The sequence below is a fragment of the Rhipicephalus sanguineus genome, chromosome 1 (assembly GCF_013339695.2).
Source record: "Rhipicephalus sanguineus isolate Rsan-2018 chromosome 1, BIME_Rsan_1.4, whole genome shotgun sequence".
Classification (NCBI taxonomy): Eukaryota; Metazoa; Arthropoda; class Arachnida; order Ixodida; family Ixodidae; genus Rhipicephalus; species Rhipicephalus sanguineus.
The window spans coordinates 232275950-232301161 of NC_051176.1; the positions used below are offsets into that span (position 1 = coordinate 232275950).

General features: G+C 48.4%; 1 protein-coding gene across 1 annotated transcript in view; it reads right to left on the minus strand.

Moving 5' to 3' along the window:
- Positions 1–25212, minus strand: part of LOC119374508 (sodium-dependent noradrenaline transporter) — a 33950-nt gene that overhangs the window by 4590 nt on the left and 4148 nt on the right. Inside the window, exons 3-13 of the mRNA XM_037644639.2 lie at positions 23165–23296; positions 22529–22757; positions 18675–18813; positions 18100–18234; positions 16068–16171; positions 12377–12614; positions 11597–11737; positions 6990–7089; positions 5860–5960; positions 2079–2246; positions 247–321 (exon numbers count right to left, since the gene is read on the minus strand). Of these exons, the coding sequence (XP_037500567.1) occupies positions 247–321; positions 2079–2246; positions 5860–5960; positions 6990–7089; positions 11597–11737; positions 12377–12614; positions 16068–16171; positions 18100–18234; positions 18675–18813; positions 22529–22757; positions 23165–23296 (1562 nt within the window). The remainder of the gene's footprint in view (positions 1–246; positions 322–2078; positions 2247–5859; positions 5961–6989; positions 7090–11596; positions 11738–12376; positions 12615–16067; positions 16172–18099; positions 18235–18674; positions 18814–22528; positions 22758–23164; positions 23297–25212) is intronic.

Sequence of the window (25212 nt, forward strand, 5' to 3'; positions counted from 1 at the left end):
TGTGTATACTCTCACATTTAATGCCGAATATAGGCCTGAAATTTTCTATTGTACTAGGGCCACTGTATAGCTGAAAGCACTTCCGGCGGCTGGACCAAAGAAAAAAAAACTGAAGACATTCCTTGAGAAAAGTGACATATCTACGCTTATTATGAGCAGTATAGAGTACCGATGGCTTAGATTTTTATTTATCAAGGTATACCGAGTAGTTTTCGCAAACCAGGAAAGCGTTCAGGAAGAGCTTACCTTGAATCTTTCGACTGTACCCTTTTCTTTTTCCTCTTGCCTTTCAGCTGCCGGTGTGATGGTGTGTGCAATTCTCTGCAAAGATAGTTTTCATTTCAGATAGCTTCATTTTCTCACGCATTGTACGTTTGCTTTTCTTTCATCGCTATAATCACGTTTTTCTATCTTGTAAAATCGTCGTATAAATGTTATGCTATAATTTTAGTCACTATATATAAATAGTCTGCGTGCCAGGACACTCACGGGTTGGAGAATCCACGGCTACGGAAAACAAACAATTTGCCTCCGCATAAGGCCTAGTTAGTGTATATGTTTTTTCTAATGGGATCATAACGAATAATGAAAACAAATGCACCTCAGCGATTGACTGCAAGGACCTTCGTACCAGGAAAGCATTACAGCGAGTACTCAGGGCTGAAAACTCTTCTAACTTCTTATGTACACCGACAAGCGCGCTCAGCAGCGACTATACTGCGCACCAATTGAGCTCGTTTCTTGTTAAGCGTAAAAAGAAAAAGGCTCCTGAAACTTCACTCGAATCATCGACATACTGCCGAATTTTGGCCATGGACGGTATGCGACCTTCGCTGTGGTAAAAGTATTTTTTTTTTGTTTTGTTGCATATCCTTACAAAATTAAGTCAGCTTCGCACTATAGTGGTGCCAAGCCTGAATGAAGTGCGGAGCTGCGTGGCCTTCTTCGTTTCTCTTCCTTCACCTCTTTCTTTCCTTTTCTCTCTTCTCTCTCTTTTTTCTATGGCTTTTCTCTCTATCTCTTTCTCACTCTTTCTATCTTTCTTTCCCTTTCTTTCTCTCTTTCTATTTATCGCTGCCTCTTTCTTCCCATCCCTTTCTGTTCTTTCCCTTTCTTTCTCTCTATCTCTCTCTTTATATTTCTTTCTATGCTACTACTATTTTTTTCCTCTTTTTATTATTTTTTTTCCTTCCTTACCTTTCTCTCCCCCCTTACCCCTTCCCCAGTGCAGGGTAGCAAACCGAAAAACTTTCTTCCGGTTAACCTCCCTGCCTTTCACTTAACCTTTCTCTCTCTCTCTTTCTATGCTATGCTTTACTCTCTCCCCCTCCTCTTTTCCCTCCTCCTCACTCTCACTTCGTTTTCCGACCCCCTTGTTATACTATACTATACAAGGGCATGTTTTGCTCTGCTAGCGTGCCTGGATAGCCGAGTGGTTAGGATGCTCGCCGTCGGATCGTGGGTACGCGGGTTCGAATCCCACCTCATCAAGAAATTTTTTTCACCAAGAATTTTTATCCATCTCTCTCTTTCTTTTTCTCTCTCTCTGTACTCTTTCTCTCGCCCATCCGCGTTATTGCATCCCACGCCGGACAAACCGGCGCAGCGGGAGAGCATGTTTAGGTACAGCGCGAAAACGACGAAGACGAGTGGAGCAGCTTGCTTTTGCCTTCACGTGTTTTTCATACAAACTTTTTCTGCTGCGAGTCAGCGCTGTGTCCGTGTCCCTTCTGTTTTACTCCGTCTTCGTCGCTTTCGCGCTGTGCCTAAACATGCTACCTCACCAACTAGACCAACTTTCAATACGATTGCAGCGGGAGAGCGTGCGCCGGGGACACGTGTTCGGGGAGTGAGGCAGGAGATGAAGAAAAGGACGAAGAGAGCGCGCGCCGGCCGAGTTATTACGTTGCACGCGCTAGAAATGCAGAGGCCGCTCATGATGACAGTTTGCGCAAACGCGCTACGGCATAACGAAAAGCATAACAGCTCCACCGTAAAACGCAATAAACGTAAGGGTTAACATTTAGGTTTGCTTTTTTGAAAATTGATGGTCCTTGGGCGAAAGGCACAAGGCTCACCTCGGTACAGGTTCCTTTGGCCCTGCACAGTTTGATGATGGCCACTAGGGGCACCATGGAGACGGAGGAGAGCGCCAGGCCCCAGCCCATGCTGATGGCCCACGGCGGGTACCGATAGTTGTGGTACTCCACGGGCGCCTGGTTCACGATGCCGCTGATGATGACCGCCTGCACACGTGTCAGCGCGCGCTTCTGTGAGGCTGAGCACAAAGCAACGGCCGAACTCGCGAAGATTTTCTTTCGTGAGCGCTCTCGGCCATTCGTCAGCCAGCTGGTCCTTAATGATATGTGGAGCACCGGGATTGGCTGGAGTTCGCTCTTACGAACAATGCTAGCGAAATACGTTTTTGTAAGTACGGGCGGGAACTATAGGCGGGGTAAGCCTAAAGCAGATAAAGCGAAGCGCTCGTGCATAGCGCAAGCTGAATCGGGTAACATCGGAAAAGGGGTTAAGACGATGCTTCGGTGTGGCTAGCTATGTTTACAAAATGGAAGCAGTTAGTGCTATTCCGTCTCGCCAGCGTAAGATTTTCAGATGAATGTTTTTAAGCTACCATATACGTCTATAAGGACCCTCAGTGTCGATATAAGTATCGATTCTTTCTGATACTACTTGATCCATTGTCGCATGGAACGCCGATCTCGTCTATGCTGGTGACAACGCCACCGAATAAACAAGAAAAGACAGAATTTGTAATGAAGCTCGGAAATAATAGTAGCTATAAACAATCCCGGCTTACGTTTAGAAACACATTTTTTCCCACGACGGGAAAGAGCGCGTAAACATGAAAAGAAACGACAGGACAAGAAAGGACACCGTTATCTAAACACGGCTAACACTTCAACTGGAACCATTGCCCCAGAACGACAACGCATGTACTTTGTCCTCGGCGCGAGATGACACTAAGTGACTGTGGCCAATTTTATGCCATTTTTTTCCTCGCTGTCACGCCGGAGTGAAAGTAGAGCGATCTAATTAAGATTGAAGCGAGAAGCCTGAACGCTGCCATATACTGTTACGCGAACACATTATTGGCCTCGAGGAGTTACGGAGTCGCCCTCTATCGGACGCGCCTCGATTGCGCGCTAGGCAGGATACCGCCGGTGCGCTCCCCATAGTTTTTGCTGTCGGCGCTCTACAAAAACACCTCGCGGAAGTCCTCCAGGGCATTTCTGTAAGTACTTTCGAAAGGAACTGTGTTCTTTACTGTCAAAATAATCATTTTCGACGAACTGAAAGCACAAGACAGTCTACAGTCGCTGTCTCTTTGCAGAAAACCGAGCACCCGCTTCACGCTGTCACCGCGTTGGAGACCCCTGAACCGGCTTCTTGCGTGAAAGGTAGTCACTCGCTGAGTGCAAACTATGTGAAATATCTCGTTAGAGTAGACTGCCTGTATAACCAAACGGAGCATAACAGAAAGAAGCCTCAAGCCAGCGATCGCACGGGTTCGCGACGAGTGAGGGTGCCTCTGCAGGTATGAGCGTCTGCATGTATGTTCGTACTGATGGTTTCGCTTTTGCTACGAGCGCATTTTGGCACCGCGCTGTGAACTTTATAAGGCCGCAAAATATGAGAATTTGTGAGTAAACAAACAACTACTGTTGCGCGGACGCTATCAGAGCAGTTCAAAAACAATTTCCTTACAACTGCGGCTTCGGTGCGCATGGCAACTTTGTGATCTGCCGTCCCGACGATCCAGTGTTTTTTTTTTTTTCTTTTTCGGTCTAAATTTGGGTACGTTTCAATGTCATTTGACAAGTTGTCTCGCACTGCGTATTGATCGGTCTTCTCAGCGGGCAAATGCCGCTGCTTCTGTTTCTTTATTCAGCGCATTCGTTTCGTTTGGTGCTAACACAAAACGTGAGCAAGTGCGACGCCTTTTTTTTAATGCTCCTTCATTATCGTTCCGTTTGCATTCCAGTGAACTCGCCGCTCTCTGTCATCAACAAATTCATAGACCAAAGCTTCACCACTTCGAGATTGCTGGTGGAAGGAGAACCAGTCTACGAGCCCGAGCATGTAGTATCATGCGACGCCTAGGAAAAGAAAGAAAATACAGTAACGTTTGCCGGACTTGTTCTGCAAACGACGGCTGTGAACTAGGACACACATGAACTTGAAATAGCGGTGAATAAAATAGAAGGTATTGCAGCAACGAGCAGATTATTTGGCGAGTACCCCAGCAATTTTGGCAGCAGTGTCGTGTCTAACGCCAACAGGGTGGCATCTTTCCCACGTAAATAAATGATCTCCAAGAAAATACATGGGGTTGGCCGGTGGGCCAATCACGGAGGCAATGCAAAATTTATGTAGCTTATGAAGCAATGCATGCCTCATCAAACGGGAAGGTTGCCCGGCGGCGTCAAAATATGCAGATCGCCAAAATATGTAGCGTCATTATGACGTCACATAATGTGACGTCACATGATGACGTATTCACACGTCATGGTCGCTTTGCATAGCCTCCGTGATCGGTCACGGAGGCCGTGCAAAACCGCGTTAGGTGCAGAACGCTTTTGGAGGGGGGCGCGGGAGAATCAGTACATCGACTGACAAGAAAATGGCTTTCGCCTTCTAGTCATCTTTAACGAATGCATAAGGGAGCCTGTGCGTTTTTTTAATTCAACGTATCTAAACAATGACTTGCGCATCTGCAGCCGATTTTGTGGACGCTGAGAACGGGGCCGACGATCAAGAGATCGCATTGGAGGGTTCTGAGATGGCATCGCACGTGGTAAAAGGTAGCGCTTTTACCATCCTGTGGCAGATAAGCATCATTTGCCGGCGGGAAGCGCGCGCGAGTCTCAGTGCGCGCTGTCTGCTACTCACCGAACATCGCAGGCCCGACGCAGTAACAAAAGTCTTCGTCACGGAAGTGCTTGTTGCACACACTCGTAGCGGATGGCTACTTGCCGGTTCTTAGCTTTACAACCCATGCTTCACGCTGTTTCTTGTCCCGCGGTTACCAGTGCAGGCTGACACTGGGCTCCTTTGCGTAAGCGCGGCACTGCGGCACCGAGCGGTAGAGCCCCATGTTCGTCGCCTTCGGAGGCAGCCACTCTATTACAATGGTTTCAATTGAGTAGAAAATGAGAGAAAACTTCCGAATTTGAGCAGACCGCAGCGCATGTGGGACTTGAAACTCGTTTTCAAAGCGCGCGGCAGTGCGCCACAAGCAGCCGACGCGGCCGCTGAGACCACGTGATCCTGCCAAGCACGTCACGCCGACGGTGGCGCCGGCGTTTCCAGTGGTGGGCCTCGAGGCCAATACAACCGGGGGCGTCTTGGTTACCGGCAACCTGTAACCTCTGCAGTCGTGACAGCCGCATTACGGGCAAGACGGTAACTACTGTTAAAACCCGCGCGTCACGTACTGTGTGTAACAGACGCAGAGGGGATACGTGTACTTACCCAAAAATGCTTCGTAGAAAAAAAAAAAAACACACGGGGAGCACATGTCTCCCCGCGCAATACACATAACGTGACACTGCTTTTCGCTGGCCTAGCTGGAAGTAACGAACGTCGCTTCCTTACATGCTGTAACATAGTTTCCAGAGCAAAATCTATAAACCAACGAACCCAAAAGCAAGTAATCAAATATTTTTCGTAGGAATAAACGAATCGGCTGTTCAACAGGCACTGTACTACGTTTCTTAAAAAAATGTCCTATCACTTTCAATAAAGCTTTGCGTCCATCCATCCATATCACAAATATGCAGGTTGACGAAGGGTTCTGTTGCAATTCCGTGTGGTCATCAGCGCCGCCGTGTGACTTACCACAAGAAAAGTCGGAGTGATAAACTTCCAGCAAAGCCTCCAGAAGATTCCCGGACGAAAGCCCAGCATCTCGTGTATGTTTCCGCAGAAACGGTCCAATCCTGCGGGGGGAGCGAACAGGGTAATGGCAGCGTCAGGCCTTTTTTAAAATGAAGTGAGAAGTATCGAAACTTGTAGTATAGTTATTCAGTATTCGGTCACACGCCAAGGAAATAATGCCGCACTGCGCCAGGAATTAAGAAAAGAAAAAAGAAAGGAAGAAACCCTACCCTTTTCTAAGACTGAGAGTTATTTAAGTTATTTGCGGTGTAAATTCTACTTTTTTAGAGTTCTGTTCTCACAGGATACCCGACCCGTGTCTGAAGAGATGGAGGCTGTATACCGAACACCTATTCGTCGCTACTTCGACACTACAACAGACTGGAGCGACGGGTGTACCCTCCACCACACCCAAACCTGAGTAAAGAAGAAAGCGTGATCTTCAGACGCCTGCAAAGCAACACATATACACATGAAACACTGATGCACCGCCTCTACCCAACATATGCCCGCTCTGCAGCGTACCGGACACCCTGGCACTCTTGCGCCTTGAATGTCATTGTCACACAAGCCGCAATATGCAACCGGAGACGACTGGGAATGAAGCACGACAAACGAACGACGACCACCTAACGGAAACGTGGGAGGCCACGCTCGGTCTCGAGGACCTGGAAGACCAGCGACAACTCGTCACCAGGGCTAAGAGGGCAGTCGAAGCCGCAGGGTTCCTGGACTAGTGAGCCCTCCCACCTCTGCGTGACACCGGGCATCGCTCGGAACACTGTTTCGAAAATGAATGTTTATTTCTCTCTCTGTTCGAAGTACCTGTTAAGCGTGAAAAGCCTCCGGGTACACAGGCGAGCTCTCGTCTCTGCCGCTCATAACACTGTTATTCAAGCTAAATACTGCGACACGGTCAAACGCTGTAGTGTACTATCCAGCAAGAATAGGCAACCGAGGGCCTCAAAAACCGAACTTTGGTAGACTGAATGCTCGGCTCGGCAACTCATCCTCGGCATTCAAACCAGAATGGCAGTGTCGCGTGCAAAGGGGGATACTTGGGCGAGGACCAAGTCGCGCGTTGAGCTCACCATAAATCCAGGCGATGCCTATCGACTCGAACAGAGCCGCACAGAGAAGAGAGATTCCAGCAGAGTAGGTGTCCAACCATGTGATCATGTAACCGCCACCCTGTGCGAAGAGAATCAAAGGCGATTATTCAGTTTCTTGGTATTGATACCCCAATTTACATTGCCATGACGACAAATGTGCGCAAACACCCTAGCAACGGCGAACACGAAAGAAGTGAAGCGTGTCACATATTCGTGACAAGGCTAAAACGTCCTACAGTGCGAGCAATATTTACAAAGGTTTCAATAATAATTCAGGGGTTTTACGTGGCAGAACTACAATACGACATTAAAGTACGTCCTCGTGATGGATTCCGGATTGAATTTAACTTCACTGGTTCTTTAAAGTGCACCTAAATCCAAGTAGACGAGTGCTTTTAGCATATAAGTCGTGACAGTAGCGATACAATAAGTGGCGATAGCTTCTACAGCCTTTCAGCGATCGACAGAGGTGCGTGGGAATTGAAGTTGCTCCTATCGGTCACCGTAGCCTACATGCCATGGCGTAGCACTGCTGAGCTCGAGGTCGCGGCTTATATCCCAGCTGCTGCCGATGCTGCATTTCATTTGGGGCGATATGCAAAAACAAACGTGTACTTAGATATAAGCATGTCTAAGAGCCCAATGTGGTCAAAATTAATCTGGAGTTCCCCACTTCGCCATGCCTCAGATCGTGGTTGGTCACGACAGTGTTTCCCCTCCCATTAAAAATAATTCAAGCAGTAAAACAGTAAACTTCTTGCGAGTAGTAAGGATTATTGCTGGAAAACTGAATACGGCGATACAACGCGTGGTCGCCGACGCTGCAGAGCAATGTTGACAATTACAGCGTTATTGTACAAGCTTAACGGTAATTATTACATTTTACTTCGGTGCGTTCGAGGCCAACGATTGACAAATTTCGTGTCCTCGGCAATGGCCCGCTGCGGAGGTCAAGTGTGCCGAATCCGCACCGGCTCACTGAACTGGTAACTGTAACCACTTTGTAACTGCACATTTAACTAGCTATACTACTCATGAGAGCGATTCGTGGGAGAGGGCAGTCGCAGGGTTCTCATGAATGAGCCTGGATGTGCTTCAGGCAAACTTTGACGTTTAGTCAACAGACGCCTTTCCAACGTGCGCGCTTTGGAAGGACGCGGCATTTTCGAGCGAGCGGTACGTTACCACCCTCCCGGGGAATCGGCGTCGAGACCCTCAGCCCCGCTCTTTCCGTTTTTGTTGTTGTGAAGGCGTCGTCTCGCGACACGCGACTGCGTCGACCCAGGGTAAAGAAGTCCAGCCGCGCCCAGTGGCTACTCTGGGGACACGACCAATTAGGCGCCGCCTGCGAGTCAATCGCCGCGGGCCTCTTTTTATTGCCGCGTGGCGTCTGTTTGCGCGCAGACAAAGCGGGGACGGCAGTGGTAATTGCGCCCGCGGCGGAGTCGCGGTGGCCGGCGCAGCTGGACCACCCATACCGGCGACATTGAAACGCTCCCAGTGCAGTGCCCACATAGGAGCCGGCCGCCGCGCTCTAATTAAAGAGCTACTCGTGGCCGTCGCCACGCGTTGACTGCACGCCGCCGTCTGCGACAATGATCGGCTAGGATCGCTACTCCTTGCCGTTTAACGCGAGCGCAATGACGCTGTCCGGTGTGTGCCGAGGTACGCGCTTCGTGGAAGTCAGCAGTGAGTTTCCTTCATTTTATGGCCCGCTGTTCTCGGTATCAGGAGCCCGCTTCTGACTAGCGCCCGTTTGTTATTACCGTTTTTTTCGTGTCTTATTTTGATTATTGATAACTGCCTCATTTTACCAGGTTACTCATGTGGTCAGGTAGGCGTTGGGTGTTCGCAGCACTTAAAGGCGCTGCGCTGTGTTCCAGTCCATCCTTTTGCTCCTGAAAAGCGTGCTTTGCCTTGCGCATAGTTGCGGTTAACAAAGCACGCTTTCAAGGACATAAAGCCTGTGCCAGCAGGCGTGCGCGCTCGAGTGCCGAAGTATGTTCCTTCCTTTCTTAATATTCAATGAAAAAGTGTAGATGTCATTACAATTTTTATAAGCATTACGTACCCCGCTTACTTTCTAAGAAGCGAAAAAAAAAAAGCAATAAGAGCTTCATATGAACCATGTTATTGAAATAATATTACCGCTGTATTCTCTTTGTTAGTTTTCTTACAAGACGCTGTACAGGGGGTCGCATTTTAGGAGCCATAGAAATACACCGCGTGATTGAGCAAGCACGTAGTTGGCCGTTGTCATGGCGCACCCGTGCGAGCGCAAGCTCAACCCTTATCAACGCACTCTAGCGACCGCAATCCCAGCCTCATTCACAAACTCTTTCCCGCGTTGTTGTGTACGGCGCCCGAATATCGCTGCAACCCACTGCACACCATCGCAAAATTATTAGTTCAGAAGCACCATCATCATGCATGCATGGACCATCCGAGCGAAAAGAGCCATTTTATATTTAACGCTCTATCCAAGTTGTGCGCGGCGGAGTGCGAAAGTGAAACAAACGACGCCGGCCTCCTGTAACGCTTTAGATGAGCCCATAGAGCAGTGAGACGTTCCAAATTTCAGCTTTAAACCTTATTTTAGTTATCGCGTTGTCTTGAACATGCGTGGAATAAAAATTAAGTGATCTAAGGAATTTTAGAAGCGCCTTTGCGTCGGAGAGGTACAAAAATAAAAAGAAGGCATATGCTGCGCACACAATAAAAAAAAAAAAAAGGCATATGCTGCGCACACACTTGCAGGGTGAAAATAGAGGAATAGTGAGGCATAAGCAGTGGTTCGTTGTATATGCGAAATTGTTCTCATCTACACTGCAAGCAATGTATGATGAAAGTATTCAAAGTAATGCGACACGGATAAAAAGAAGCGGTTGTACAGGAAACAACGTAAAAAAAGTAAGGAAACAAAAAAAAAACGCGCATTTGCAGTGTTGATTTTTATTTGACTAACGAGCGCCCGTGACAGTTGAATGCTCTGGCTTGTTTGGTTCCGTGGTATTGAATGCCAGGAATTCAGTAAAGCGTGTACAGCTGTTCTTCTGAGTAGGAAGCACACATCAATTGGCGAGCTTGTGTTGTGATGATAGTGAGCGTCGTGTTGCTGCTTTAACAAGGCTGTCGCTTTCGTGACTATACAGGCATCTTGATGGTTCTCTTGACTAGCGAATTTTGGTACGGGTTGTTAAGGAACAGACAGGTCTTGACAATTTCTTGAAATGTTCGTGTTTTCTGCCAGCAGCCTTATGTGTGCATGCGCGCGCGCGCGCGCGCGCGTGTGTGTGTGTGTGTGTGTGTGTGTGTGTGTGTGTGTGTGTGTGTGTGTGTGTGTGTGTGTGTGTGTGTGTGTGTGTGTGTGTGTGTGTGTGTGTTCGTATCTGCGCACACTTATGAATACGCAACGCATTTTTGTTTGTATCGCGATGCAGCCTCGCCCTAAGGCATGATGGTTGGCGTGAATGTGTGCTATATTATGCACGTGCTCGAAAGCCACTGTTGTGTATTAATTGAATCAGTGTTTCGTGGCATCAGTTGTCATGTATCAAGTGATCTTAGGATACCTAACAAGTACAAGCATGTAACGGGTGTACGTCTCGTTGAATAGAAGGGTAATCACATGAAAGAGTCGTTTAAGGAACAGCGGTTAGCGGAGCGTTTTGAAGGGGATGCAAAGGCGCGTCTCGGAAGCCCTGCAATCAGCAGCCTCTAGAGTTGTTCAAGTCGACCTCTTCAGGCAAACGTGTTCCCATGTCGACTTGTGAAGGCGCACGATTGATTCGGTGCGTGCGGATACCGTTGTGGCGGCTAAACTGCATACATGCGTTTCGGTCACGGTCTCTCGCGTGTGCCGGAGGGGGCGCGTAGAAATGGTCAGCGGAAACTAAACTCACTAGCCTTTGCGTCCTCCTCCGCTGGACGCACCACGTGGAAGGGACACCGTGCCGCGCGGGAAATAGTCACAGCACTTTGCCACATGCAGCATCGTGTGGGAATATGCGAGGCTACTTCTACGAAAGCCGCGCGATGGCTATGAGAGGAGCTGAAATTCGTGGTGGTTACTGCAGCAAACGGAGTTGAGACTGGCATCCTCGGCCATCAATTGTTCCGCCAGAGCATGCCGTACGTTGTTAGCGAGGCTGCGTCGTCGCCAAGCGTTGATCATCTCAATTTGACTCACCGAGGAAAATGTTGTAGCACTCCGTTCCCTGATTATTCCGGGCACTTGTTCAGAGTAATCAGGAAAGAAGTATCGAACTATAAGCTAGTTGTGAATGCAGACGTCAGCAGTCGATGCACAGGTGACGCGCTGGCGGTGACAATGACGAAAAATAAAAGAAAGAAATACCTTACTTTCGCGTAATTAGCGATCTCAACCTCAAATATACACTTCGAAAAATTCATGGTGTAATATACAATTACGCCACCAACGGTGCTCTGTTTAGAGTCGTCTAAAGTGTCGTTTAAAGGCGAGTAAGAAAAAAAGGCCTCTTTTGCTTCCCCGTCTCGTCGTCGCAACTTTCCGTGTCGCTCATGTGACGGGGATAAGACTAAAGGCGTCCAGCGGGTGTACTGACCCTGGTGACGTTGACGATGGAAACGCAGAAAGAGGCGCAGATGACCACCGCCGTGAATACCTCCCTGCGGCAGCGCCAGCGTGAGAAGAATGTCTTGAATTCGTCCATGAGGCCCGTGATGACGCTCTCAAGGCCGCCCATCTGCGATGTCAACACCCCTCCAAGTCACCGTCAGCGGCGTCGAAGCGTACATAGCGTTCATTACTTACAAAGCTTCGATACAAGAAGTCTGAAACCAGGGCTAGCTCAAAGGCCAGGCCTAGTTCCTTAAGAAGAAACAGTTACGCTATAGAATACATGGCCATAGTTCAAACGATGAGAAGGTATGCCTCCTCATGACTTTCGCAACTGTGCCAGTAAATAATGAAGTAAATAAAAAACGCCACCTGGAAGAACCGAAAAGGAAACAAGACGGCGTGTGCGATGCGAGTGGAACTATACGCTTTCAGCTGAGCAGAGCAGAACCATATTGTAGAAAACGCCACTCATTTCCTTAGTTGAGCAGCGCATACTTGTAAAGTTTACGAAAGCAAAATATGTGAACTCCTTAAAGAGCGACAGAACGTTGCTTTAACTATACGGCGACTACAGCGGATGGTGTAAGAATGAAATGGATATAAAAGGTCTAAAGTGTTTTAATAACGCCTTTTCATTAGACGTTGCACCGCAATTAAAGCGAAATTCTAAGCGCATTTTCAGCTGCTTTGAAGTGGTTGAAGGTATTAGTACACGCGTAGTGGTGGCAAGAAAGGATTCGAGCAACGGGAGTTATGCACAGACCGCGCTGTCCAATCCGAGCGTCAGCAGCATGACGAAAAAGAGCACAGCCCACAGGGGACCTCCGGGCAGCGTGGCGATGGCCTCGGGGTAGACCTGGAACACGAGCCCGTGTCCCTCGGTGGCCACCTGCTGGATGGGCACACCTTGCTTGGCCGCCATGTAGCCCAGGTACACGAAAATCACGAAGCCGCTGTAGAAGCTCGTGAAGCTGTTCACCGCCGTCGTCATGAGACAGTCCCTGCGATAAGGCCAACACTTGCAGCGGCCCGGAAGATACTGAGACCATCGTGCGACGGCAGCTGTATGATTAACAAGATCAACACACCTCTGTCTCTCTAGAGATAATAAATTATAAACCCTTTAGAGCACATACCAAGTTTCACCGCGTGTGCTTGAATCTACTCTAAGATTCTGCTAGAATGAAAATCCCGAAGGAAACTGAGCGAGTGTCGCGAGAAAAATTTCTTACGCTATACCTGTTCGCGTAGCAGCCAGCCAAACGGGACTCCGTGCACGTTAGCAGCGAACCCGGTCGTCGAATGGCAATTTAAGAGTACTAGTGAACGCACGACTTTGGTCATTTGACCTCTGGTTTCTTAAACGGAAGTTCACTTAAAATTACTGCATCCTTAAAGTGATCGAACCTGGAATGTTGGTCGTCGGCTGGTCTTTATCATGGTTCACGTATTGAAAGGGCTACGGCACTGTCTACTTGCGCTTGTGCCACTTTTCCAATTTATATGTGGTTTTACAACATTAAGCTTCCAGTCGTGAGTCAGTGCTCGTGTTATTTTGTCATTTTTGAGTGCTTAGTTTATTTCGTTTCTGCTGTAATTAAATATGCAGCTATTTACCCACTCGCCCAACTAGTGGTATGCGATTTCTCAATGCAGAGAAAGACGAAGGTCGTTCTTGGATTAGCACAGATTTTTCTGTGGTGAGAGGAGTCAGGAAAGAAAAGTCAAAGCTAAAATTTTATTTGAGCGTACTGTTGGAGTGCCGAGGTATTATTTGAGCAAAGAAATTAAGTACGAACGAAGGAAAAGCTGTCCCTATCAACGCTAGGCGTTCATAGGAACAACTCTAAGGGACACCGATACCGAACGTGGGGTCGTAGAAGCATTTCATATCAAGAAAAAAGGAGAAAAGTGCGTCAGTGACGCGAAAGTGAATTGTGCGCCTTCTTGGTGAAACACTTTCAGCCTGTGACTCTTTCAGTGTTTCCTGGTTAAAGACGGAGACATAAAAACGCTCTTCATTAACTAAAACTTGTTGAGAGTACAGCGCTCATCGCGTTCTCTTTCTTCGCCCATGTTCCTCCAGTTTGTGCTGCTTTTCATAACTCAATATGCAGCTACAAGTACTGCCGAGGTATTAATTTCCCGGTATACGGAACAACGTTCAAAGTGCTATAAAGCTTATAACGCGACCAGAGCATATACTTACCCGTAATATGATCGTCGGCAATGCGACATGCTAATCCTGTACACTTCCTTTTGCTTTTAATTGATCGCCACGAAAAACCAATATGCGTATCAGTGTTTAGAGCCATTAGGGACCCCTCTCGATCAGGCTATAACTAAACGCTTACACTTGACTAAGCCGCTTCAGATTCTCCCGCGGACAGCCAATGAATTTGAATAACTGCATACTGACGGGCGTTCAGAGAGCGTTAAAAACGCAATTACACTGTAAATACCACCTGCAACGTACCGATATGGTTCGGTGCATGAGCTAGTGCATTTCTGTTTTTCAATATGCTTCATTCGAGGAGAGTCACCACTTTACGAGGCACGCAACCGCTGTCACAACGCCCATTTCATGCAGGTAATGCGATGGAGTTGCAAAAGCCTATTTGCGGCAGAAACAGTCACCTAACTCTTTTTGCGCGTTTTATTTTTTCGCGGCTCCCACGTACGCGCCCCCTCCCATTGGCTTCTCATCGCATAACTTGGCCTTTGTGTAAACGGCGCATGAAGCAACGGCTCCGAAATGCGTCAGGCATTCTGGCGCCACATTTCTAGACGCAAAATTTGCCTTTGAAATTTTGTCGCTCACGCAAAAGCGCTTGTCACGAAAGTCCTTCTCGTATTGACTGGAATGGAGCGTTTACCGGAATTATTCCAAGTCTGTTCCCGTTAAAGTTTAGAGACACGCACGGCGTGTGTCAGCATTCAGGTCGAATGACGCTGCTTCGACAGCACATCGCCCACGACAGGCGAGGGGCGCAGGAAATCGCAAGTGCGTAGTCAGTGGTCATTGTTTGGCTTTCTTGGTCGTCAATTTCCAGCCATGGCTATAGACAGTCCCAGCTAATCACTGCGCAGTGACTGGCCATGAGCTGCCATTTTGTGGTGCAAAGGTGACTTAACCGAATAATATACTGGAACATCGTCGATGATTGCGGACAATTTGCCATCTTTTAATGTGTATCAAACTTGATTGTTTCCTGAACGTCTTCAGAAAGCATTATGGGATGGTGGCCGCATCTGTTGCTCCTGCAAAAAGCTATTTGTACTCCACTGGCCTTTGCTGCATCTTACCATGTGCGCGTGGCGTTTGCCCTCGCTCTTTTTTCCGCTCTTTTTTTTTCTAAGACTCCTGCCACGTGTATATAGGGTAGCCAATCGGACAAGAGTATGAAAGCGCTGCGTACCTTTGCTTCTTCTTGCTTTCTCTATGGCTCTTTGAAGTAAACATGTCCTAAAACTGAGCTTGAGTGTTCTCGTTTTATTATTACCGCCGGACGCCTTTTGTTTTTCCATGCGAAGAAACGCCTTCTAGGTGAGAACGACAGCCAACGCAGAAGATGGTGCGCAATAGAGAAAACATAACATATAAACGGACAATAAACTCAAGATAACGACATGAGACATTACGGAGCAGCAATGTTTCTTGTCAGCAAGAAACAGCACTGTTTTTTGACTGAGCTATCTAGAAATCGCAAATCTGTACGACGTTCGCGACGAAAGTATTTCAATCCGACGTGGTCGGTGTTGGGCGAAGAACGCGCCTCGCCATTCAGCAGCGCAAGGGCTCGCGTCCTTTGCATCGGTGCCTTTGTATCAGCGGTGGATGTAGCGCGCTATGTTTTACCAACGAAGCTACGGCGAAGGCTGTGCCGCGGTGTATTTTTGTGAGTACTTGCGTATATCTATACGTGCATTCATAACCAAGCTCTGCGGTAGCGACAGCCACTGTCATAAGCGGAAATTCATTGCAACTCGCAGTCACTTCGGTCATTTGGCTGTACCTATATGCCCTTCACCCATACAGCAATGAACCTGATCCATAGTTCTTCGGACGCCTTTGTACGGAGTATACCGACAGAAGATACATCTAGCACTGGTGCGAGCGTCTTCGGAACCTCCTTCGAAAACGCTTGCTTAGACATGCTACGGAACAATAGAACATTGTCGGCCTAATGAACGTCGCGCACCATGCGCGATAGCCATGCCTCGCGAACTCGTTTCGCGAGGCGTTTTGCACTGGGAGTTCGGCTAATAAGGCACCACGCGGCGCCCGCGATAGAGCGGTCGCTGATACGGCGTGTGCGCGGCCACGGGGAGACGCTGCGGGGGAGCGCGAAAGAGAAAGACAAGCAGGACGTGAAGGAGGGCTAGAGTGGTGCAGATGCAAATTCCCGCCGAGCACGTGACCGCAGTCGAGAAGGGTGCGCGCGTGTGTGTACCTGTAGCAATTGTTGTGGAACGGGTTGTACGAGGCGTACGTGAGGTGAACGCCAAATCCGACTCCCACGGAGTAGAAGACCTGCACGGCGGCGTCCACCCACACCTGCGACAGAAAGACAAAAAAATGTACACGTACTCGCGGCCGTAAGCCGACTGCCACCGATCGTGCTTGCTCTCGGACTCTCGGCACGCTGGGAACCCACGCCGTGTTTACAAACACGCGCGTAAATTGTGCCTCCGCGTAGCAGAGAGCTCAAATCGGTATATATATGCGCGGGTGTCACGCGCGCTGTTGGAAATAAGACAGCTGCCGGGAAAATTTGAGATGTTTTTTTTTTCTCCTTAAATAGCCAAATCCACTTCAAGTGGAAATGAGAAAAATGCAATTGTTTGCTGCTGACAATATGGCAGAGCCTGCTCCAGAAACTTTTTTGTCAGTGTTTTCATGTCATCAAATCACCTCAAACCTGCATTGCACTTTAACATGTGGGTAACATGTGGTATTCAGGAGTAAATGTTTGATTTGACCCTTATAGATATGTTACATTAGTATTTGGCTCATTCTGATTCAGACTTTTTACTTGAGCCATCATTTTTTACGCCGATTTGTCTAAATGAAAGCGCATGAACCATATAACGTGCTTCTTTCAGTGTTATCATCGGTATTATTAGACGACTCGTCGACAGTCCTTGATGTCGCTAATAGTCCGCGGTGGGAGCATGAGTTTTCTGTTGGCCGTCGTTGCTTGACAGGGCACGGCGTATACATCAAAATGAAAACGTCACGCTACCTTTTGGATGTGCTTCTTCTTGCTCTCTGACACCCCGCGCTGATTTTTCATTCTCAAGAGCACATTGTAGATATCTTTTTTTTCTCCGGTTTGCACTTGGGAACTTTTTCTTCTCGGAACAGACCTCATTCTCTTCATCTTATAAATAATAACCTCTGGGCGTTTACGTGCCAAAACAACGATATAGTTGTGAGGCCCGCCGTAGTGGAAGGCTCCGGATAATTTCGACCATCTGGGGTTCTTTAACGTGTACTGACTGACTTCGCACAGTACACGGGCATTCAACATTTCGCCTCATTCGAAATGCGACCGCTGCGACCGGGATCCAACCCGCGACCTTCGGGTCAGAGGCCCAGCACTATCAGCACTGTGCCCCGGCGGTGGCTCAATCTCTCCATCTTCACCTTCAGCCAGTTCAGATGCACCGCCTTGGTACAAAAACAGGGCAACTGGTCAAACGTGAAACGGCCCGGAGGAGGCTATGTTTGTTGTTTCGGTCACGAGGTGCTCACGAAGCACAGCCGTCAGTTAAAACTGCATCTGGCTTGCAACCAGGTCCAGGATTTGACTCATCTTTAATTCGAAACTAATTTTGCAGCTGGCGTTTCAATAGGCAATTGACAAATTCTAATTAAGCGTCTTCTCAAAATAAAATAAACCTAGATGGGTTTCACGGTGTGTCGTAAAATTTAGTGCAATTTAGGTTTCTGGATCTGGCTCATTCTGAACACACACACACACACACACACACACACACACACACACACACAAAAAAAAAAACACGTGATATCTGTCCTGTATGGGGAAATGTTTTATCGTAGACATCAGCTGGTATCGAGTCGCCGTCCCGCTGTTTAAAGGTCAGCGTCTGTAATTTTCTCAATCGAGAGACAGATATACGCGTGAGTGTCTCTTGCAAACACAGTGGATGTCTAAATAATGGAAAGAATAAGCATACATCAGGGCAACGGAGCAATATAGCTGCTAGCCAAATGTTCGTCTCGAATCACTAGAATGGCCTTGAAACCTGCGTTCGTGTTATCGCATCGCGCTGCATTCTCGCTCCACTTAGTGGCGGTCCTGCGCCGCATACGGTAGCTTCAGGTTTTGGAGTGACGCCAGACACGATCATCATCAGCCGGCGAACGACGTTCTTCCGCGCAACGGGACATAATGATACGGCTGCAAATGCGGTAAAAAAGCAAGAACGCCGAAGAGGCTAGCACCGCGTCGGCCACACCTGCGTGTCCAGGAGCTTGTTGAAGTTTGGCTGCAGGTAGTACTGAACACCCTGGCCGGCACCCGGCAGCAGCACGCCGCGCAGCAGCAGCAGAGTCAGGATGAAGTAGGGGGCTGTGGCCGTCACCCAGACCACCTGCGTCACGCGCAGCATCTATAGCGCTCTCTGTACACACACGGGTGGCTGCTCGACAACGACGCCGGACACGTTCGCACGTGCGTAATTGCGAAAGTAATGACCCAAGTCGCAGGCAGTTTCCTTAGAAACAAGACGGCGCTCCGTCACTGCAAGGCGAAGAGATACCAGCCAATCGTGGTAGAAACAGCGATACCATAGCCAAGGCTCCGACCATTCGCAAGCCGCAGTTAAGCGAATATTTGTTAGCGCACAGTCCTTCGGAACCCTATTTGTCATTTGTGGTGTGCCGTCGTAATTATGAAAGAATTCAGCGCACGGTCACAATGAGACTTCATCAGCAAATAGTGGCGGTTACGTGTCCATGGAAAGCTCCGCCACCGCGCTCATCTGAAACATGTACTATAGGAAACGTGATGCATAGCGGCCGTGGTGCATACCTTTCCGGAAGAGCTGACGCCCTTGAAGAGCGCCAGGTAGAGGATGATGAAGACCAGGAAGACGCAGAGCAGCAGCTGCCACTTTGGACTGCCGAGGTCGTGCATGCCGGGGCTCGTGTGCAGCTCGAGCACGGCGCGGCTGTCAAAGGAAACATCGCACAATGCTAAAGAGCGGCGCGAGCTAGGCCATGCCACCGGAACTAAGACTTTGGAGAGACTGCAGTTTCAACGCGCATTACATTTAAAGCTCTGCCGTACCAGATAACTGAACTTTTTCACGTTGCCCAGTATTAGAGATTAGCTTGTGTGTTTGTCTATTGTTTCGTAGCAAGATTTTACGTGGTTTTCCCTCTTTCAGGCCTGCTTTACGTATAGATGCCGCAACTTAGCTATCGTATAGGTGCTACCCCGCAAGGTTCTTGCATTCGTGTGTAAATGCGCATTCTCTTCTGGGCTACAGTCTACATGCAGTCTATAACTATTCTGTATAACAGAGGCTCAGTCACACTACAAGAACCACACTCTTAAGAAAAAGACGGGCGAGGGGTAAACCGAGAGATTCAGCGTATAATGTGCAGTGTTGTGAAAGACACTGCCTCTTTCTCCCCCCCCCCCCTCCCCATTAATACTTTTTTATTATCGTTGTGCGCACCGGATGCGTCTTGTTCACGCGTACCTGCGATACTTATGTTATGTGTTGAATATCTGTCAGTTTCACATTGTTTACTTGATTATCTATACTCGAACCACAAAGTGAGCATCATTCTTCAGCTCTCTATTCTGCACACTACGCAACTACTGGTGGCAGGCGCCACTTCAAGGTGCCAACGTTTCCTTCAAACTGAACCAAACAAAGAACGATGGTTAAAGCTGTGAACTCAATCTGAGACCCGTGCAAAGCACTTGAAGGCGGCGCGCTCCGACTGCTGACCTGCGCCTCGATGCGCGCGTCCAACCTTCCGATATATGGGCGGTGGGGCAGGGAAGGAGTCAGAAGAGAAGGTATAAATAGCGGCGGCTGTGGGGGCCGCACCCAAGAAAGAGTCCACAGTGAGGTAAAAACAAAGGCGAGCAGGGTGAGAAGTAGTGTTAGTCGGGCACACAGTGCACGGTGTGATAGTAGCCATGGTAACCGCAGGGTCCCGTGCGCGTCCGCCCGCGGTGCTTTCCGAAATCGCCCAGACCCCCTTACCGCGGGCAGGGTCCGCGGAGGCCTGAAGCGGAAGTGCGAGATAAAAGAGTGCACGTGGCCTCGTAGCGCGCGATTCTTTACGGCTGTCCTAGACGGACCTTTTAACGGTGACCGTCTATCAGGACCGCGCACCTCTTTATTTGCTCAACGCAGCGCTTCTTAACCCAACTCGCCCCCAAAGCCGCGTTCTAACTGGGTGTGATGCCACGAATCCTTGCTCGATCTCGTCTGCGTCTCTGGGTTGTCTTCGCCGTTCCTTTTCCCGCATGCAGGTACCGCATGCTGTGAGCGGACACACGTTCTCGTATACATATACACACTCGCCGCTCCAGGAACTAGCGTGAGTCGACCGCTTCCTGCGATGCTTCTGACGTTCCTGCTAACCAAAGAGAAGTGAGAGTTATTTGCCGCCGAAAGTGTTCCTGTCTCGCTGCCATGTGCACTTTGTGTATGGGAGATCGTTTCTTGTTTATCAGCCGCCAGGCCGGCGCGCGATCGGGTGTCAGCATCGAGGTTTCGGAGGCCGGTTTTTTTTTTTTTTTCTCACGTGTGCTTGCTTTTTTTTTTTGCTTTGCTTTTAGGGTTCAGCTTTCACTCCGCTATCACAGTGGGCCGCGGGGGACTCGGTTCGGCAAGGTGGGAGACAGAGGCACGGCCCTTCTTTGCGGGTCGCGGCTGCCGGTGTCAGCTGTCGGCAAAAGCGGGTAACACAGGGCGCAGGCCGCGGTACAGTTTGAAGTAATTGTCGCTGGCAGCGGGACATTTCCTTTGCTGTTTGCACCTCAGATAAGTTGTTTATTTCCTCGACGCGACAATGGGGGGACGACAGGTTGCGAAAGTGGCGGAGAGAAAAGCTGGATTCCAGTTTCTGTATTTCTTTTTTATTTGACATCGAATGCTTCGACTTGGTGGTTCGCTTCTTCCGAACAGGCGACCCATTAGGAACTAACGTGTGGAGAATCCTTAGATAGAGGCGCATGGTGTTGGGAGACGTGGTGTCTAATTTCGGTGTTTGTATTTCTGGCACGACAGCATTAATAAATTTTTGCTACACGATGGTAAATGACTGAGTAAGGGTAAATGAGAAACAGGATAAAAAAGAAGCTCCCAACTGACGAATCAGAGCCTGCATTCATCTGCGCCATCAAGCGAGACGCGTCGTATGCGAGCACCTTAAACTACTGTTAAGTGCATTTTTAACGATGCGCTCACGACATCCGAAATACTTCGTTGTACCGGTCACTTCGTTGTAAAGGTAACGTAACGCCCGAAATGCAGCCGGGGCGCAAAGAATCCTTCAAAATATACAGTGAACTGCCTTGTCGAGGCGTTCCATGTAAAGGCGTTCGATTATATACAGATTTCGGGATATCTTGTTTGCAGATATCTTGTTTCCAACTGCCGAAGGCAGTTGGAAACAAGATATTTGCAAACAAGATATCTGACGTCGGCCTGAGAGATAGATTACGCATTGGCAGTATTCACGTTAGACCTTTTTTTTTCCTGACGTCGTTGAAACCTTCAAATGGAAATGAGGATTTCTCATATGTCTCTGACGAGGTTGCAGTGCGCTAAGCCGTATATTTACGCGTACACAACTGGGGAGACGCGCATCGCCTCCCTCAACTTTAGAACGGAAAATGGAGTCATGAGCGAATTAACTTCGAACATTTAGAAAAACCGTCTATGCATTGATTCTACATAGGAGACGCTAACAGTGGGATATGAACACGCAGTGTCGACCCTAAATGTTTGTTTGTTGCAGCGTAGTCCCGGCGGAACTATACATAAGCTTGTGTCGAAACAAGAGATGCAAGACATGCAAGCGACATTCCCCGTTCAGTGATTTCTCACCATTCCACTGACCGGCCACATTTGCTGTAACATGTACTACACCGCATTTGGTCATGATATAATCATACGGTTAGTTCTGGCACAAAAATTTGCTCGTGAATACTGGACCAGGGGTCTAGATCGTTGGCCTTCTATTGCGTAAAAAAAAAAAAGAAAGTCGGCAATTGGCTTAAGAAAAATTTTTTTTACGCTAACACAGCCGTAATGATCGCCATAATATACATAACGCTATAATGTCGGAATGATAATGGTGGCGTGATGATGCATATGACGTTATCTGCGATGGTCCGATCGTCGGATCATCGAAGCTAATAATATTTACGTTATCATTATGTTGACTATCGCATATCCTTAGAAAGGCTCTACTCCTCATGAATGAGTGCGAACGCGGCTTTAGTGGCCTAAATTTGTGAAGTTTTATCTCGCTATCCCTCTTTTTCTTTTTGGCCCGCAAGAACTTATTTTTATTGGCAGGACGCCTTAAGTAACATATCCGGTATCACGATCGGCCTACGGCCTGTTCTTGAGAATCACGCTTTGGAACTGATTTGTGAAGGCCGAGATAAAGATCGGGGACAGTATTCTAACGTTACAATTGTCCGTAAGAGCAGACTCAAGCCAAACGTTCTGATGTACTGCGTGCTATTAGCGAATGCCAATAAGACACAACACTTTCGGGCGAAAAAATAAAATTACGTGAATTGAGTCGGTAACGCGCGACACAAGGCCGCCGTCGCCTGGCTTACACTGCACGGCATCGGGCGTCCCAGCGAGAGCCCGTTGTGATTTGCGAAGCGAATGGGCTCACTTGAAGAACTCCAGCGCCGGCGAAGTGCGGTTGTCGGTGGCCGGCGCGTCCGTGTCGTTGTTCGCCAGCGTGCCGCTGTAGCAGCTGGCCGTGTTCCACGGATTGCCGCACTTGGACCACGGCAGCTCGGCCCGGAACGACGAGAACATGAAGTACAACGCCCAGCCGATGATGACGTTGTAGTAGAAGGAGACGTACCACGACACCAGCACCGAGCAGTAGCCCACGCCTGCGAGCGCAGAGGCGTGTCTATAATGGCAAAATACCTATAGACTGGCAATGCGTTTTTGGTTTTAGGCTTGTTACCAGGCGCCTGTAAAGAGAATCGCGATCACATTTATGGGCCGAATCGACGTATGCCTGCAGGAGTGATTATACCTGAGTGCATGTGTAGAGCTAGACGTATCCGAGTGTTCTTACAGGATCACGGTGCTGCATAGAATATTCGTAACTTTGCATTTTGACAACCATGGTTCGGAATAAAAAGAAGACCAATCCTTGAAGATTGGCTGAAGCGCTCGAAATGTGTAAACAGAGCTGCGCGTCCGAGATATGCCCTAAATGGCAGATAATGAAGTGTTACTCCAATTAGAACAGGTGGAAACGAGCTATATCGTGAAAACATGTCCAACTTGCCTTTAAAGAGGGGGCACACCTTCCAGACGCTTATGGGACCTTGTCTGTTATACTGCCCCAGTACGAGCTCCATGTAGAAAAGTGGCAGCGCTCCAAAGACCAGCATCAGCATATATGGTATCAGGAATACACCTGAGAATGCCAAGAAAAGAACAAATACCGAACAGAGCACGCGAATGTTGCGTACAAGAGCGAGAGTACTGTTCGATACATGCCGTAGCACGAACTGAAAAAAGACTAAAATAAGACTCTAAAATTCAAATGAAGTTCGTCGCGTCTGTATTAGCAGAACTGGATTTAGCCCGAATCCAGTGACGCTATGCAGAAATAAATGCATGAAGTGCGTGAACGTTGACTTTGTGCGTCTCAATGAAAACGCGCTTCCCGGAGGTTAGCTTCGCCCGGCCACCCGTGTCTTTTCAGAGCAGAGTCTCGTTTCAGCTGACGAACCGGAGAAAGCATCCTTCCCTCTCCCTCTTTATGCCACCCCCAAACCTTTCATTTTTCGTTTTACAAAGCACGTCGAATTCGCGCACACCTGCTTAGGGCGTAAAGCTCGCAACTTTTAAAACACGTGCATTGTTCCGATCACACCAGGCCTGGCTGTAAGACCCGATTCGGGGACAGCAGCAGCTCTTAAAAGTGTACGTCAATGTTCGTCGATCTGTCGCAACGAGAGTAACGATGCCGAGATTTACATTATAATTGATCGGGCGTATCAAACTTCACTCGAAGGGGAGGGATGCATTGTGTAGCGTGTCATTCATGTGAAAATCAGCCCGGGTCGCAAGGCCGCCCGGTGTTAAGTGGCTGCAAATTTCCTCCCGTTTCACGGCCTTTGAAACAGTCAAGCTAGCTCCGCTTTTGTTTTATGCATCTGTAAAAACGCGCTGCGCGGCGCCGCATCAGCGAATCAGCGAAGCGTGCTTTGCTTCATCGGCAACATTGAACACGTGCATACAACACGGCACGCAAATTTGCATCGCGCGCAGGCATCGCAGCCTTTTGGAGGCGTTGCGGCCCCAAAATAACCGCTCCGGTCTGCCAATTCTGTCGAGCGCTGACATATCAGCGCCGAGAAGGAGGCATTTCTGTTTCGGATCCCGAGAAGCCGGATTGCCGAACGCGCTTCACGCGATCAGCAATCTGATCCGCTTACGAGTTGGGACGAATTTCACGACTGAGCAGCGGTCGCCGATAACCTATGGACCATTTTACGGATGGGTTTCCCTGCCGCCATACTGGGCTGCTAACTTTGCCGACTCTATCTTGAACAGCTAAACGAACAGCGCTACAGTATACACGTGAAAACAGTTGGGTTGGCGCATTCGGCGTTTCCTGACCTTATCAATTCGCGTCACGAGATATAAAAATAAAACATTCGTTTAACAGCCCAAGGTCTTACGTGATATTCTTCTCTTTTTTTTCTTATTTTTACTGAATTTGTGTTTCTGAGGCCCAGCGACCAGGACAAAACTCGGGGTCGTACGACACCGAATCTGTAGCATTGCGGTAAGGATTATCGGCAATCTTGTGATCTTGCTGTACGTTTTGTAAGTTTTCTTTTTGTTTTTAACTCCGCTCATAAATATGAACGTGAACGATTTCGAAACTGCTCGAACGCATTTTTTTTTTCGTTCCTATGTCTCCAGCTGTGCTTGTAACAATTGATGAATTAACACCCCAAAAGATATACGTCAAAAAAGTCCGCACTTTACAGACAGGCTATATAGCCCGCGAACTAGGCATCGCGCTATAATGTGACCACACGTAAGAGGACGTTCGTAGCTATTCGCGTTTCATTTATTGAGCACTGTGCAAACTAACATAGGCAGATCAAACATAGGCAGATCATCTCCGCCCTAATTCGGTTGTTCCCAATTTCCCCAGTGTCATTACCAGCACCTTATACGAAAATGGAAGACAGTTTGATTACTGAATGAAATGTTCGTGTCGTGTGCAATTCGGAGTAGAGGCTTTGTGCTTGTAGTCGATTGCGAAACCAACGATTTCTTTTGTCAGGTGTAGATGTCAGGCTATGCTTAAAC